The 15197-nt window shown below is 30.4% G+C and overlaps 1 protein-coding gene across 2 annotated transcripts; it reads left to right on the top strand.

Moving 5' to 3' along the window:
* Positions 1–10552: 10552 nt before the first annotated feature.
* Positions 10553–14672, top strand: LOC130814304 (putative E3 ubiquitin-protein ligase XBAT31). Of its 2 annotated transcripts, none has more exons than XM_057680418.1 (8): positions 10553–10885; positions 11022–11081; positions 11167–11238; positions 11503–11624; positions 11721–11861; positions 11954–12064; positions 12662–12923; positions 13662–14672. In XM_057680418.1, the coding sequence occupies exons 1-8, from the start codon at positions 10700–10702 to the stop codon at positions 14037–14039; spliced, it is 1332 nt and encodes a 443-aa protein (XP_057536401.1). In that variant the 5' UTR covers positions 10553–10699; the 3' UTR covers positions 14040–14672. The 2 variants fall into 2 exon arrangements, with proteins under 2 accessions (XP_057536401.1, XP_057536402.1); XM_057680419.1 differs by having other exon boundaries at positions 10554–10885; positions 11957–12064.
* Positions 14673–15197: the final 525 nt, after the last annotated feature.

The following is a 15197-nucleotide window of genomic DNA, read 5'->3' as shown; positions in this document are numbered from 1 at the left end:
TTAAATTTATGCTTTTAATAACTTGACTATAATTCACCTAATCCCTCTTATAATATTCAATTTGAAACTAAAAACATTGCGTCTAAAACTTTAAATATTATAATTATATTCAATTTGCAGTTGGATGTCAGTCGAAGCCAGATTGGAGTCAGAATCGGGAAGGAGTATCGAATTTTTTATGAGGTCCAACTTTGGTGCATCTCCAAATCGGACTCGGACTATGTAATCGAATTCAAAGTCAGATACTAATTTTCTCGGACTCGAATCGAATTAAATTCCTTAGATTGGGTCGGATCTAGAGCGGATTTGGATTAAATTACCATACCTACATTAGAGTCTACTTTTGGTGCAGGTAAGAGATTGTTTGATGAAAAGAAATCTCTTCTTGCTAGACAAATATGTGTTTGCAAGAACAATTGGGATCACGTACGCTTATGTTCAAACACAATGACTCGAGAACGATGATGATCAATGCGATTGAAGATCCTAGGATGATGATATATGGATATATCAAGATCATCAGGAGGAGAGGTAGCGGAGTCATCAAACCAAGTAGAAGATGATGACGATGATGAAGAACAGGATAAGTCAAATCAAATAATAACCAACAACTAATTAAAAGGTATGACAAGAACTATATGGACTTTGATTCATTTGGGATACATTAGCAGCTTAGTATTCCTTTGGTATACTAGGTTCAACTACATTTCCCGCTATCTTCCCTTTTTTTTTATTAATCATCTTTATTATTATTTTGTCATTTATTTACTAACTATATTTATTTTCTTCTTTTTAGTAAATTTTTTAATGACAAGTAACATGCAATGAATTTCAATAATACTCAACAAAGGTATGTCCATATTATTTTATTATTTTATATGTTTGTTTATATTTATATTTAAAGCAAATGGTCCAAACCCGTCCAACACGCGAGTTGAACCGCCTGAAACCGTCTCCTGAACCCCTAAGGAACCGCCTAAAACTATAACCGAAACCTACGTTTTGAATCAGTTTCACTTTTGGAAAACTGAAATTGGGTGGAAGCGAAATCAGTACAAACCATACCTTGACCATCACTATTAGTAAGGATGAATATTCGGCCATATCATTTTCACAATTTAACAAAGTCGAGTTAAGTCTTAACAAGTTATATTAAACAGAGGCTATAATGTTTGTATATGTTTGTTTATATTTATATTTAAAGCAAATGGTCCAAATCCGTCCAACACGCGAGTTGAACCACCTGAAACCGTCTCCTGAACCCCCAAGGAACCGCCTAAAACTATAACCGAAACCTACGTTTTGAATCAGTTTCATTTTTGTAAAACTGAAATTGGGTGGAAGCGAAATCAGTACAAACCGTACCGTGACCATCACTATTAGTAAGGATGAATATTCGACCATATCATTTTCACAATTTAACAAAGTCAGAGTTAAGTTTTAACAAGTTATATTAAACAGAGGCTATGTCACCATATGCTATCATTCATCAAAATGTTAGTGTTCCATAATTGATGAATTAGATTAATAATAATTGCAAATTATTTATAATCCAACCATCTACACTTGCTTCTATAACCATCCAAATCTGTATCTACTAAAACAAAACTCCTAAATAGTAAATAATAAACAATAATGAGATCGAGCAACTAAAACATTGTATCATTAGTAAATGTCTTGTACAAATTGTGTTGTTAAACCATATAATACTCCTACTTTACAATTAGGTATCTTAGTGATTAATACTCTCAAGATCCTTCACGCAAATCTGCAATTTAGGGCCTTAATTTCATAGGTTTAAGGAAAGGATCTTGAGAGTCTTAATCATATAATAGCTAATTGTAAAGTATTGAACGTTTAAGCATCACGGTTTGTTACGTAATACCTCCTATTCAGTCTAATTGTCCTTTTTTGGCACTATTCACTTATCACTTTTAATTTGTATTTTACTCTTAATCTATATGTTAAAACATAGACATGTAGGATCTTGCTGTTTGATTCGTCTCAATAAAATAATTATTAATATCAACTTTTTATAATTTTTAATTAAGAATAATTTGAGATATTGAGGGTTAAAATATTACCTCGACAAGTGTGAAAAGTCAAATGGGACAGTTGGGATGAATAGGAGAGAGTATTTTAATGGTTCAGTCAAAATGCACTCATCAATATATTGTTTCTATTTGTTGGAACTCACAACGTTCATATTTGAGTCAATTTCAAATTTTTACTGATGAAGTTACGCTCAATTTTATATGACTTATTTTAATTTACTTAAAATCATTAAAATTTTTTAGTCCTTGCTAAGGAACCAACTCAACCAAAAGCTTAAGCTGATGGTTGAGGCCCCAAGATATGTTATATACTCTAACACGGCCCCTCACACGAGACCCCATTGGGCTAGAAGTGTGGATGCGCATAGGCGCTGAATATTCCACTTTAAATGAGGGGTGGTTGAGATTCGAACCCGTGACCTCTCACGTTGGCTTCTGATACCATGTCAAGGAACCAACTCAACCAAAAGCTTAAGCTAATGGTTGAGGCTCCAAGATATGTTATAACTACTATAACAGTCCTTATTTAAATTTATTGAACCTTATCTAGAACTACTAGCTAGTTACACATGCGAGAAATATTCGTTTCATTGTAACTTATCTTATCTTATTGATTTTAATCTTAAATTATTGATTTTATCTAAAATTATATACCATATCTAATCATATTTCTTCCCAAATGAGTCATAAAATAAAAGTATATATAAAACTTAAGCCCAAACACCATAATAATTTATCAACAAAAAAAAAAATTGAAAAATTTAGGGGGAAAGTAAAGCATCAAAAAATATTGTTTTAAAAAATAGCATCCGACAAAATGAAATTTTCTTTTGTCTTAAGATTCTTTTTTCCAAACACTCTTTCCTTAAACTTGTCCAATTTCATTCCTTTTGGTATGATAAAAAGTAAAAGGTGGAATGTTAGACTAATTTAACAAAACATTTCACCAAATTTTCTCGGACAGCCTAATTATCTTTATCAGCTCATCTTTTAGACTCTTTACTTTCGGATGTTGTTCATATTTTGTGGTACATAATGGAGCATGATCACAGACACGCACTACAAAATTTGATAAAATTGCGATCCCGCCATTTTTTATAAAATATTTTCATGTTTTTAAAAAAAAAAAATTAAAAATAAATAGCGACAGTCAGACTACGCACGGCCTGAGGCTGTCTCTAAGCCCATGGCTACCTAGGACCATAGTTACGCTATCGCCATATTTTGTGCGGTAACCTGATCGTCATTATTATTGGTGTGGTCGCCAAGCCGCGCCCAATTCGTCTCCTGATCAAATGTTGTCTATAAAAAGAAATTATTTCTCCATTCGCAATTTCTTTTTGATTTCTTATCTCTCATTTTTTATTTCTCATCTCTTATTTTTGACTTTTCGTCTCTCATTTCAGAATTCTTAACATTCATTTTTCGTTAGTCTTTCTCAAGACTTTTCTGTATTTTGAATTTTCAAGAACAAATTTAGTATATGGTTAATAATGCAAAAATAGAACTACATATCTTTATTTAAATTTGTATATCTATTCAATTATAAAAATATTCAAAATTCAATACAAAAAAAATACTTAAAGTTAAACAGATATAAAAATTAATTAAATCAAACATATAGTGATAAATTAATAAATATACTAATGATAAATAATACTCCCTCTGTTTTCTAATGTTTTTTCCGTTTATAAAATTCTATTTTGAAGAGAGAAATTTGATTAAGATTTTTAAGACATATACGGATAATAATAAAATATATCCATATTACATCTCGTTAGATTCGTCTTTATGTATACTTTTTTACTACATATTTTTTATATTTTTTTGTAATATGTACTTAGAGATGACTCAAAATTTACTTTAAAACCGTGTAAAAAGTAAATGAGAAGAACAAAAAAGAACGAAGAGAGTATTAATATTTGTTATACAAATAAATAATAATTTTTAATGTTTTTGATAAAAGTAAATAATAATGTGTTTTTATAGAAACAAATAATAATAATAATAATAATAATAATAATAATAATAGAATATGAAGTTTATATGAAGTTCTACGAAGCTGGGCTTTGAAGTTTATACGAAGGGTGTCGACTGGATGCTCCCCCCCAAAATGGCTAGCTGGGCTTTGAAGAAGCTGTGCTCTGTTAAACATCAGTTAGGCGATTGGATGCATAAGCCGAGTTATCAGATCCAAGAGGTTTATATGCATTATCTTGATATTTCACCTAGAGTCCGATGGAATAAGTTTGTGTGGAATCGTGCTTCTATTCCCAGAGCGCGGTTTATACTCTGGCTTGCTATGACTGGCCAGTAGCCTTCGAACTAGGGATAAGCTGGTTCAAATGGATGTTTTGGATGCGAATATATGCCCTATGTGTAATGTTGCGCCTGAATCGATTGATCATCTCTTTTTTCAATGTGCTTTTAGCGTGCAGTGCTTACAGGTCATCGAGCAATGGTTAGGTATTCGGATCCCACGTGACCTCCACCACATTGCTACTAAGAAATGGAGGGGTGTCTAAGAGTCGCAGAACTTTGGTCTTCACAAGTATATGCAGCCTCACTTATATGATCTGGAAAACCCGTAATGAAGTTGTCTGGTCACTTAGTGTGAGCACTGTTGTTATAGTACCTAAGCGGATCCTCCACGAAGTGAGGACAAGACTCTTGAGTTTGTACCCACTGGAGAGTTGTCAAGCTTGGTTTAAGCTTTTCCATGCTGAGCTTTAGTTATTTTATTTCCCCCAGGTGTTTTCTCATCCTTTATGCGAGTGAGGTAGTTCGGCCCTTCTTTAAAGGTGAATTTCACTTTCATACTTATGCAACGTGTAAAAAGGTTGGAATCCCTTGGCTTTGTTTTTGTATCCGACTTGGTTGATCAATAAGGTATTCTTTCTTGTTAAAAAAAAGAATAATAATAATAATAATATTCATGATAAATAATATTAAAATTTTATCCTAGAGTAATTTATAAATTAACAGTTATAACGTATGCATTGTATCAAAGGGACAAAAATATTTTTTTTATTGTTTTTGAAATTGGCGATGGTCTGACGACGGCCCAAGGTCGTCAGTAATAATTTTTTTCCTAAAATCTGTTAGAAAATGATGACGAGATGGGTTGTCGCATGTTTAAAAGACACGAGGGTGTCGTGTTTGATAAAGCATTCACTTAAATAGCGATGAGCAAAAGGTCGTTGCCCGAACCCATTTGGCGTCTGCTAGACACTATATATCATTGCTATTTGTAAATATATTTTTAGTGATGTATGACACATTTTTACTTGGAGCGTTTAAAATTGGATATTAGATTGATCCGGCTTAGAGAATTCATACATATGGATTGTAAAGATAATGATCAAGTTTCGACCCAAATAAATTGGATATTCAGAATCCAAATATCTAGTTTACCCCAGATTGAATATTGGATATACTGTTTTTCATATATATATATATATATATATATATATATATATATATATATATATATATATATATATATATATATATATATAAAAGAAGGGTGTTCAATGAGAAGGATAAGAAGCATTATACACTCGTGATTTGAATAAGATAAAAAAAAATCTAAAGTCACGATCAAGCCAAAAACACTTAATTGTAAAAGTCACTATCTAACACAGAAAAGATACTATGTCATAATCTGAAGAATGTTATTAATTTATAACACGGTATCCTTTTTTTGTATATATAGTGACTAACAAAAATCCTTGTTCTCGTTATTTTTTAAAATCCTTCTTATTTGATTATATATATATATATATATATATATATATATATATATATATATATATATATATATGGTTAAATGTTAAAAAGCCTAACTTAATTTATAATAGATAAGTTATGCAACTTAATTGTTGAAAATTATAAATATATATTAGCATATTTAAAAGCCTAAATAAAATAAATAATTCTATAAGATATTTAAATTACACTAAGTTTTTTAACTTTTTTCTAACATTTAAAATCAACTACTAAATTGACCACCCCTAATAATTGAAATTAGATTGGCAGCGACAACTTTTTTATGTTGTCATGCTTTTTCTAAACATTTGTAAAATTGGCAGTGCCCTTTTTTTTTGTTTTGATGATTTAACCCTTTTGATTAAATTGTATTTGGAATGACAAATGTAAAATGATAACGTTTTTCTGAAATCACTTTAGAACATTATCTCTTACGATTCACATGCTAAATTTGATCCAAAACGTGATGAAACAATATTCTTTGGGTATGCATCAAATAGTATGACTTTTCGAGTTTTTAATAAAAGAACTAAAATGGCTAAAGAAAATATTCACGATATTTTTGGTGAATGAGATGAGATTATATTGTTTAAGCAAAGGTGTTACAAATCTGAACTTGAATAAGCATAAATCTATTGAATCATACAAGGAAGATGACCATCCATTTTTGCCTAATTTTGTTAGTGTACAAACTAAACCTGATTTATGCTTAAAACGGTATAATCATCTAAAACTACTCCATTAAATATATTTTATTTTTATAATATGTTCTATTTATATTTAGTCTGATTAAAAAACAATTTACTTGGTAATGATGGTTAAATGTTTTATTTTTAACTTGAAATAATTTACCTTTGCTATTGTTGACACTTGACAAGAAATTTAGACTCGTGAATCTAAATTTCAATCTGGGTCTTCCATTAGAAAATGGATCTAAATCTATGTCCACTTGACCTAAATCAACCACTTTAAATCTGACTCGAGGAACTTTTATAAATTTTAACCACTACAATAATTATAATCTGGAATTTTGTCTCATCCTAACTTTAACTTTTGCCTTTATTAAAAAAAATTGCGTTATTTACATTACTTTTCTAGGCTATAAACATGAAATAAAATGCTATCTAGAAATCAAATAGAACTTTTAAAATAATTTGTATTAAAATCTATCCTATGGTACACCTTGTAATTCACATTAATTGTCTTATTTGATTTTTGACACAATTTATCAATAATTTTTAATTTGTATTTTATTCTATATCTAGATATTAAAATATAGACAAGTGAGACATTATTTGATTCGTCTCAATGTAAATTTTATTAATATTAATTTTTCTAATTTTTAATTATGCACAATCACATGTCAAAATAAAATTATGCACAATCAGAGATATTTAGGATTAAATTGCATTAAATAAAGTGTAAAAATCAAATGGAATAATTAATGAAAATTTGTAGAGAGTATAAAATAATAATCATAAAAATAAAATTTTTTAAATTGACATTTAAATAACCATTATTGACGAAGCTTAACCAAAGATGTTTCTCACGCGGCATGAGAAAGAGAGCTTTTAATTCCCAACTAATGATATTGAAAAACTTTGCACCCAACTGTTTTTTTTTTTAAGTTTATTTTTTGAATTATTAAGTAGACTGAATAAAGAAAAAATAAGGTGAAATTCGATTAAAAACTTTACCTCGGAAATAATACCTGATTCCCCATTTTACATTATTTAATTCAAAATTTCTTGTAAGATACTGACCATCTCTAGTTGGGTTGGCTCATTATATATTTTTAAAAATATTATAAATAGGCATTAAGAATGATTTAATTAGACATTTAAGATATCGAAAGTAGGCATTAAAGATACAGTAAGTAAACATTAAGAATAATATAAATAGACATTAAGAATATGTAAATGGGCATTAATTTTTTAATAAATTGGACTTAAAATACATTTGTCAAAAAGACGATATCTCAAAATTCTAGCTATATTTAATTAATCTGAAATTTAAGTAGGATTTCTATTCCTCCAAAAATACAAAAAGAAACAGCAATACATAAGAAAGAGCAAATTGCCCGGGAAAATATCTGACCAAATTTGCCCGTCGTCAGAATACAGTACTGTGTACCCCACACGGTCACCATCGTCACTCTATCTCTCTCTAGATCAACGGGCAGGTCACAAACTTTCACACTGCCCGTGTTTCATATTCTGAATTTTTTATTGATTAGTCTGATTTTCTGTTTTCTATCTAAAAAATTAAAAATTTCTAATAATATATCATAATTTGTAAATCACTATAAAAAGATAAAATAAATACCAATAATATAAACAAATTAAAGAAGATAAATTAAAATCTTAAAAGTTACACCAACCCTAATATTAAATTTTTCCATATAAGAGTGATTTGTCAATATAACAAATCACCGTTATTTACTTAGACTACCTCTTAAAAAGTAATTTAAAAATTTTTAATCAATCATTGTAATTTGTAAATAACTATGAAAAGGTAAAATAAATACATATAAAGTACATAAAAAAAATAAATTAAGATTCTAAAAGCTCCACCTATTAAAGCCTTACACATAGGAGTGATTTGCCATATTACATATAATCGTATTTACTTAGACCTCTATTATGTGATTTATAAATTTATTAAAAATACTACTATGATATTGAAAACTAGAAACGCAAAATTAAAGCAATTTTTTCTTATTTTCTTATTTTTGTTTTTAATTTTAGAAAACATAAAACTCAAAAAAAAAAAGAAAAGATAACAGGCTAATTACTTTATTAAAAAAATAATTCAAATATTTTTCCAACAAAAATCAGGCTCGATTACATTAATTTCTGATTTTTAATACTCGTTCAACTTGCAAATCAATCACGATTTACTAGTACTAATTGTGCAAAAATTCCTAATTAATTATTGTGATTTGTAAATCACAATAAAAAGACAAAATAAATATTAATAAAGTAAACATAATAAAAAAATAAATTAAAATCCTAAAAGTCTCACCCTATCACGTTCTTCCACATAAGGATAATTTGTTAACATTAGAAATCAATTTTATTTACTTAGAGTACCTCCTAATTGTGTGACATTTAATTTTCACTTAATTTTTATTTAAGAATTTTTCAGTTTCCTTGCCACTTTTATTCTTTTTGTGATGGTAATCATCACAAATTATTTTAATCTTTTCAATGAATCTATTATAATTCTTAAATCTCATTTACTTAAATTTTAACCCAGTTATTATTTATCTTTATTCTCCAACTAATAATTAATACTCTATATCCATGTCAATATGATTAAAATGTTGGTCACATTAAAATTATGTGGATATGATTAAAAAGTGAAAGAAAATAAGAGAAATACAAATAAAAATTAAAAAAATAAATAATAATACTGTTCAAAATGAAAATATTACAAAGTAAACGAATAAACTAAAATAAAGTTTGTATCTGTCTCATGAGATTTAGAGAGTTTTCTCACTTCTATCAAAATGTATAGGATTTAGAGAGTTTTCCCACTTCTATCAAGATGTGCAAATTTAATGATGGTGCAAATGTAATATTATCTTAATTTATTTTTAATTTTAACAATATATTTAAATTAGATTTTGTGGGTTTCTTTTTGATACATCATGTGAAGATAACACATATATTAAAAAGTTAGGTTGAATGAAATGTTATGAATTCATTTAGAATTAAGACTTAAAAGGGAGTGTATAAAAAGTAAAAATTATGAAAAAACGGTAGTCATATCCCAAGTAAAGACAAGGACAAATTCATTGGCACATATTCTAGAAATAGAAGGTGAGGCAAATCGAAAGGAACAAAAGATGAATATTTTTAATAGTTTTATAATATTAATATTTTTATACTTTTTCAAAATTCACTTTAATATTTTCGGTTACTAAACATAGCAAAATCAATATGTTTTCATTTTTTCAATCTTTTATTATGCATTTTCTCCTATCTTATTTGTTATTTTCATTTGAAATATTAAAAATAACCAAGGAGAATAGTAAAAAAAAAAAAAAAATCTATTAGTATGTAATTATTGATTATTGAGAATAATGATTAGGTGCTTTGAAAAACAATTACAGGAGAGATAAGAATGAAAAAAGTCATTAACATTGAATAAAAAGGAGTCAAGTTTTAGAAAATGTGTTCCATAAATGAAGTTATTTTGATCAAAAACATGTCTTCAATTAAAAAAGTTTTATAATGAAAAACTTCATAAAATATCCATTTGTGGATCGAAAAGAATAATAAGAACAAAGGGAATATATAATTTTAGTTGGACTAAATTAATCTTACATCTTTAATTTTTACATTTTTATAATAAAAGATACAATTAGACCTGTCAATTAGATTTGACCTAATAAGTGATATATAAATTATTAATTCATATTTAGCCATATAAAATGGATAAAAATTGTCATATAATATTTTTTTTTTATAATTAAAAAATAGCAATATTAACTCAAATTATAAAAACTTGACGAAAAAATAATAAATTTTAACCGAAAAATATTTATATAAAACTCAATAATTCAACATATTTAAGAAAAACTGATTAAGTCGGTGAAATCTTTTCTAAATCGAGCTCAATCGGATTTCGTTTCCAAATCGGATCAAAATTTAACAGGTCGAATTAAAATCCTTAAATATTTTCCACCAATATTAATTTAACAAATTTTTTTAAGATAGTAATCAACAACAATTAAGCCATAGACTACTCTCCCATTCATCAATCCTACGCCACCCACCCACCCCACACAATCTCAAACCACCAGAGCACGGTCGTGCGGTGCTTTGCTCTGGTGGGTTCTACTTAGAAGAGAGGTTAAAAATTGAGCAAAAATGGGTCAAGGAATAAGTTGTGCATCTCTAAATAACCATGGTGATGATATCTTTAAAATAGCTGAATTAGGTGATTTGGCCGCTCTTAAATCAGTGATAGATGAAGACCCTCAACTTTTATATGAAGTTTCTCTTTATGATCGTAACTCCCTACTTCATGTTGCTGCTTCTAATGGCCAGATCGATGTGGGTTTTCTCTTTTTTATAGTTTTTTTTGTTGGGTTTTGTAAAAAGTTTGATTTTCTGAAAATTACTTTCTGGGTTTTTGATGTCGTAGTCTCGTAGAGTTTTTTTTGATGGATTATTTGGGGTCTTTTTCCAGGTTGTTTGTTGGCTTTTGGAACAATCGGTTAATCTTGATGCTGTTAATCGCCATAAGCAGGTGAGATAATGTTATTATTAATAAAAATGGTTATTTGAAAATTTCGAGTTTTCTATTTTACTTAAGTTATGGTTGAATGATTCAGACACCTCTTATGTTGGCTGCAAAACATGGGAAAATCTCATGTGTTGAGAAGCTTCTTCATGCAGGAGCAAATGTAAGTCAATTTTCACTGCATTTTTCTAATTTTGATAATTTTGGATCAAATAAAAAATAAAATATTGATTTGATTTACAAGAATTAAGTTTAGGTGGTTATTGATCAATTTATTGGTGTGATATCAATCTGAGAAATTTGGGATTTAGTGATATGAATTTTGAGCATTTCCACTTGATTTAGTGTGATAAAGTTAGGTGGTGGTTGTTCAGAGTTATTAGTTTGATACAGATATGATGAATGTTGGTGATATTGTGTGTACCAGATTTTGATGTTTGATTCATGGCGAGGAAGAACTTGCCTACATTATGCTGCCTATTATGGGCATTCACATTGTTTAAAAGCCATTCTTTCTACAGCTCGTACATCACATGTTGCCTTGTCTTGGTAGATATCATTTTCCCAATCTAAATTTATACTTTGATTTGTTGAATTTAGCTGGAAATTTTGGCTGAAATTAGGGTAATATGAAATGATTTTCAGGGGTTTTGCTCGATTTGTGAATATTAGAGATGGAAAAGGTGCAACCCCATTGCACTTGGCAGCTTGTCATAGACGGCCTGAATGTGTTCATATTTTGCTAGATCATGGGGCTTTAGTATGTGCTTCTACCGGACGATTTGGGTGAGTAGGGATGGCTGTAAAATTTAGCATTTCTGTTGAATTTGACACTTTAAGATTTTCCATTACTGAAATTGGTTTGGAAATTCTTGTAGTAGATATCCTGGAAGCACTCCGCTTCATTTGGCTGCACGAGGAGGATCCCTCGATTGTACTCGTGAATTGCTGGCATGGGGCGCTGACCGGCTGCAAAGAGATGAGGCTGGGTAAAGTTTCTCTTCGCTGTATTTACTAGTTGTCGAATGTCTGATTGAGAATAGAATGTTTCACGCGATATAAGCACTTGTGTATTTGTTAATCCACCTTGCTGTATTTGGTAATTTCATAGCTTAGTAGTTGAACCTCTAGCACCAATTGAGAAATCTCAGTTTAATGGGTTTTTTCGGTTGGGGAGAATGTTATGATAAAAATTCGTATATTAGTCTTAGCAAATCCGGATTCGTCGTTTTGTTTGAGTTAGCATTTAATTGGTTATTAGATTTGTTCTATGTTGGCAATTGACATGCCACATTTTTGCTAGGCTTTTTAATGCATTTCCTTTCTGAGAAGAAAAATATTGAATTTTAAAATATCTAAAGGCCTAGCTGTTCGTGTGAACTGATTCTGCATCAGCCTCAATTAGATCCATTGTTCAGGCTAAACTTCATGTTTGTATTGATCATCGTCAGATGATTCACTAATCTCCTAGCGAATTATGTTCGGGTTTGGGCTATTTTTGGGTCATTTGGAATAAATCGCAAATTCAGAAAGCGAATTAACTGGCAAATCATGTTGCACTGGTATTGATGTACTTGCATTTACAGGAGAATACCGTACATGGTGGCTTTGAAGTATAAATATGGGGCATGTGCTACCTTGTTAAACCCTTCATCAGCAGAGCCGCTAGTCTGGCCTTCACCGTTAAAGTTCATCAGTGAGCTTAAACCTGAGGCGAAACTTCTACTTGAGCAGGCTCTAATGGAGGCCAATAGGGAGAGGGAAAGAACCATTTTAAAAGGAACGGGATATTCCATTGCTTGTCCATCACATTCAGAAGACGGGATAGCCGATGATAGTTTGTCGGAGGTAAGCTGCTGCTTTAACTTATTTTGGATATTACCAACAATTATGCTTTAATATGGATTCATGTGTGATGTGTAACCTTAAAGAATGTCGAATCTAATAAAGTGAAAGATAACTTGGTGATGAGTTATACTTTCTCTATTCATGCTTTGATTTGTTATTTGAAAGTAGTGGGGCTAGATTTGTTCTTCATGTTGCTTTACACAAGCCCTTATACTAAGTAGTGGGCAAAGGACGATACTGATTCTTCTTAGTTTAACAGAAGAACTAGAGATACTATTGTTCCCGTTTAATGTGTGCAAATCATTCTCTTTTTTCCTTCAAGTTTTGCATTGGACCTTCAAATTCGACCTTCAAATTCTTGGCGACTTAATGATTACTCAACAATTTATTGTGGACCGAAAAGGGAACTTTCTTCTTAAAATTGACGAATTTTGTGTCTGTCTCATTTGAAGCGTGAAACACAAGACATTACCCCGTACTCCGTTTTGAACTTCATACGGAAACAACAAGAAATCGCGATTTTGACAATATCATGGCCCTATCTTAGCTTCTATTGGATTGAATTTTCCGAAAGACTAGATTTTCATTTCGTGTTTCGTTTCTCATACCAAGTTGAATTTCGTTCCGTGTAGCATTGGTCTGTCTGCTATAACAATTGAGTTCCAGTTTAAGTAGCATCTCATTTAGTCATTTGATTTGAAGCTATGAAAAGAATTGACAAGTTTGCTATACGTGCAGGCTAGTGACACTGAATTATGCTGCATATGCTTTGATCAAGTCTGTACAATTGAAGTCCGAGACTGTGGGCATCGAATGTGTGCCCATTGCACCCTAGCTCTGTGCTGCCATAACAAGCCAAACCCAACAACTGCAAGCATAACTCCTCCTGTTTGCCCATTTTGTAGGAGCGACATTGCCCATTTAGTAGTTGCTAAGCTAAGCACAGAAACTGAGGATATTGAGTTGAGTTCCTCGAATTTGAAGAAACCAAGGCGATCTAGGAATTTGAGTGAAGGAAGTAGCAGTTTCAAGGGCCTATCTGCATTTGGTAAGCTAAGTCTTCGGGGTTCAGGGAGAATCACTGCCGATGAGTTTATTGATAAGCCCAATGAATAGAAAAATTAAGACGATTGGAGGTCCGATCGTTTGAATAGGCGCTGAAAGGTCGTTCGTGATCGGTCTAAGAACCTATTTTCAGGTAAAATTATAATTATATATGTATAAATTGCAGAAGAAAAAAAAATAAATGTGAGTTTTGGCTGTAAGGCCAGAGGATGAAGGAAGGAAGAATTATATACGGTTACATCGGGTTTGGTGGGTGTGTTCAATGTGGGAGTCATAATTTGTTGTAGTCTATCTTTGCTTAAGTTTCAATGAAGTTGAAGTGCAAGCACAAGCCATAATTCTTTTTTGGGGTGTCTAGTAGAAGTATTAGATAGGTACAATTCTTTGTTTACCATTAAAATGAATTTTTCATTCATCAATGGCTGCTTGATTAAATATTATCATTGGTACACCCTTTTGTATGACTCTAAAACAATGTGAGGGAGAAGGGGAGGTTCACCTACATTGTCATCCTTCTTCCGGCTCTCTCGCCTCGCCCTCGATTCATGGAAAGAGAGTGTGGAGCATTTGCAAGTCATGTTCTACTTTTGGCTTATTCTTCAATGGTGTAAAACCCACAATACAATGTATATGAATGCTTTGAAATTATGTTTGCAATACTAATTAAATAAGAGTTTTTTTGAAGATTTGCTTATTTGCCATGATCAATTATAGTGGTTTGGTGGGATTGTCTCAAACTATTATTAGGGCATGAACTCTACTCAATTTGAGGATACATGAAAATGAATTGAACTTTTAATATTTGGCACTCACACTAAATTGAAATTTACAAATTGTACTAGACGGTTTTATTGAGAATCGAATTTTATATATAGGTTAAATAGTTCATATGATACATATTACGAGAATATAGCTTCTTGTTTGAGAATGTCTTACCGACTAGTTTATTGAAATTAACTTGAAAACAATAAAGCTTTAGGACTCCCAAAACGTATTAGTTGTCTAAAATTGACTCGACTAAATTGAATCAAGGACACTAATGAACAAAATATCCCAAGATTTTGAAAGTTGTGGACAAAACTTCATAAGGGCTTGAACTCAAGATGATTCAATCAAAAAATCAACACAAAAAACCCTAATGTAAAATATAATTATAATTATTAAAGATTAAATTTTAAAGAGCGTATGAATAAAGGCAATAATACTCTA

The sequence above is a fragment of the Amaranthus tricolor genome, chromosome 5 (genome assembly GCF_026212465.1).
Source record: "Amaranthus tricolor cultivar Red isolate AtriRed21 chromosome 5, ASM2621246v1, whole genome shotgun sequence".
In the NCBI taxonomy this organism is placed as follows: domain Eukaryota; kingdom Viridiplantae; phylum Streptophyta; class Magnoliopsida; order Caryophyllales; family Amaranthaceae; genus Amaranthus; species Amaranthus tricolor.
This window is presented reverse-complemented; position numbering and strand designations above follow the sequence as displayed.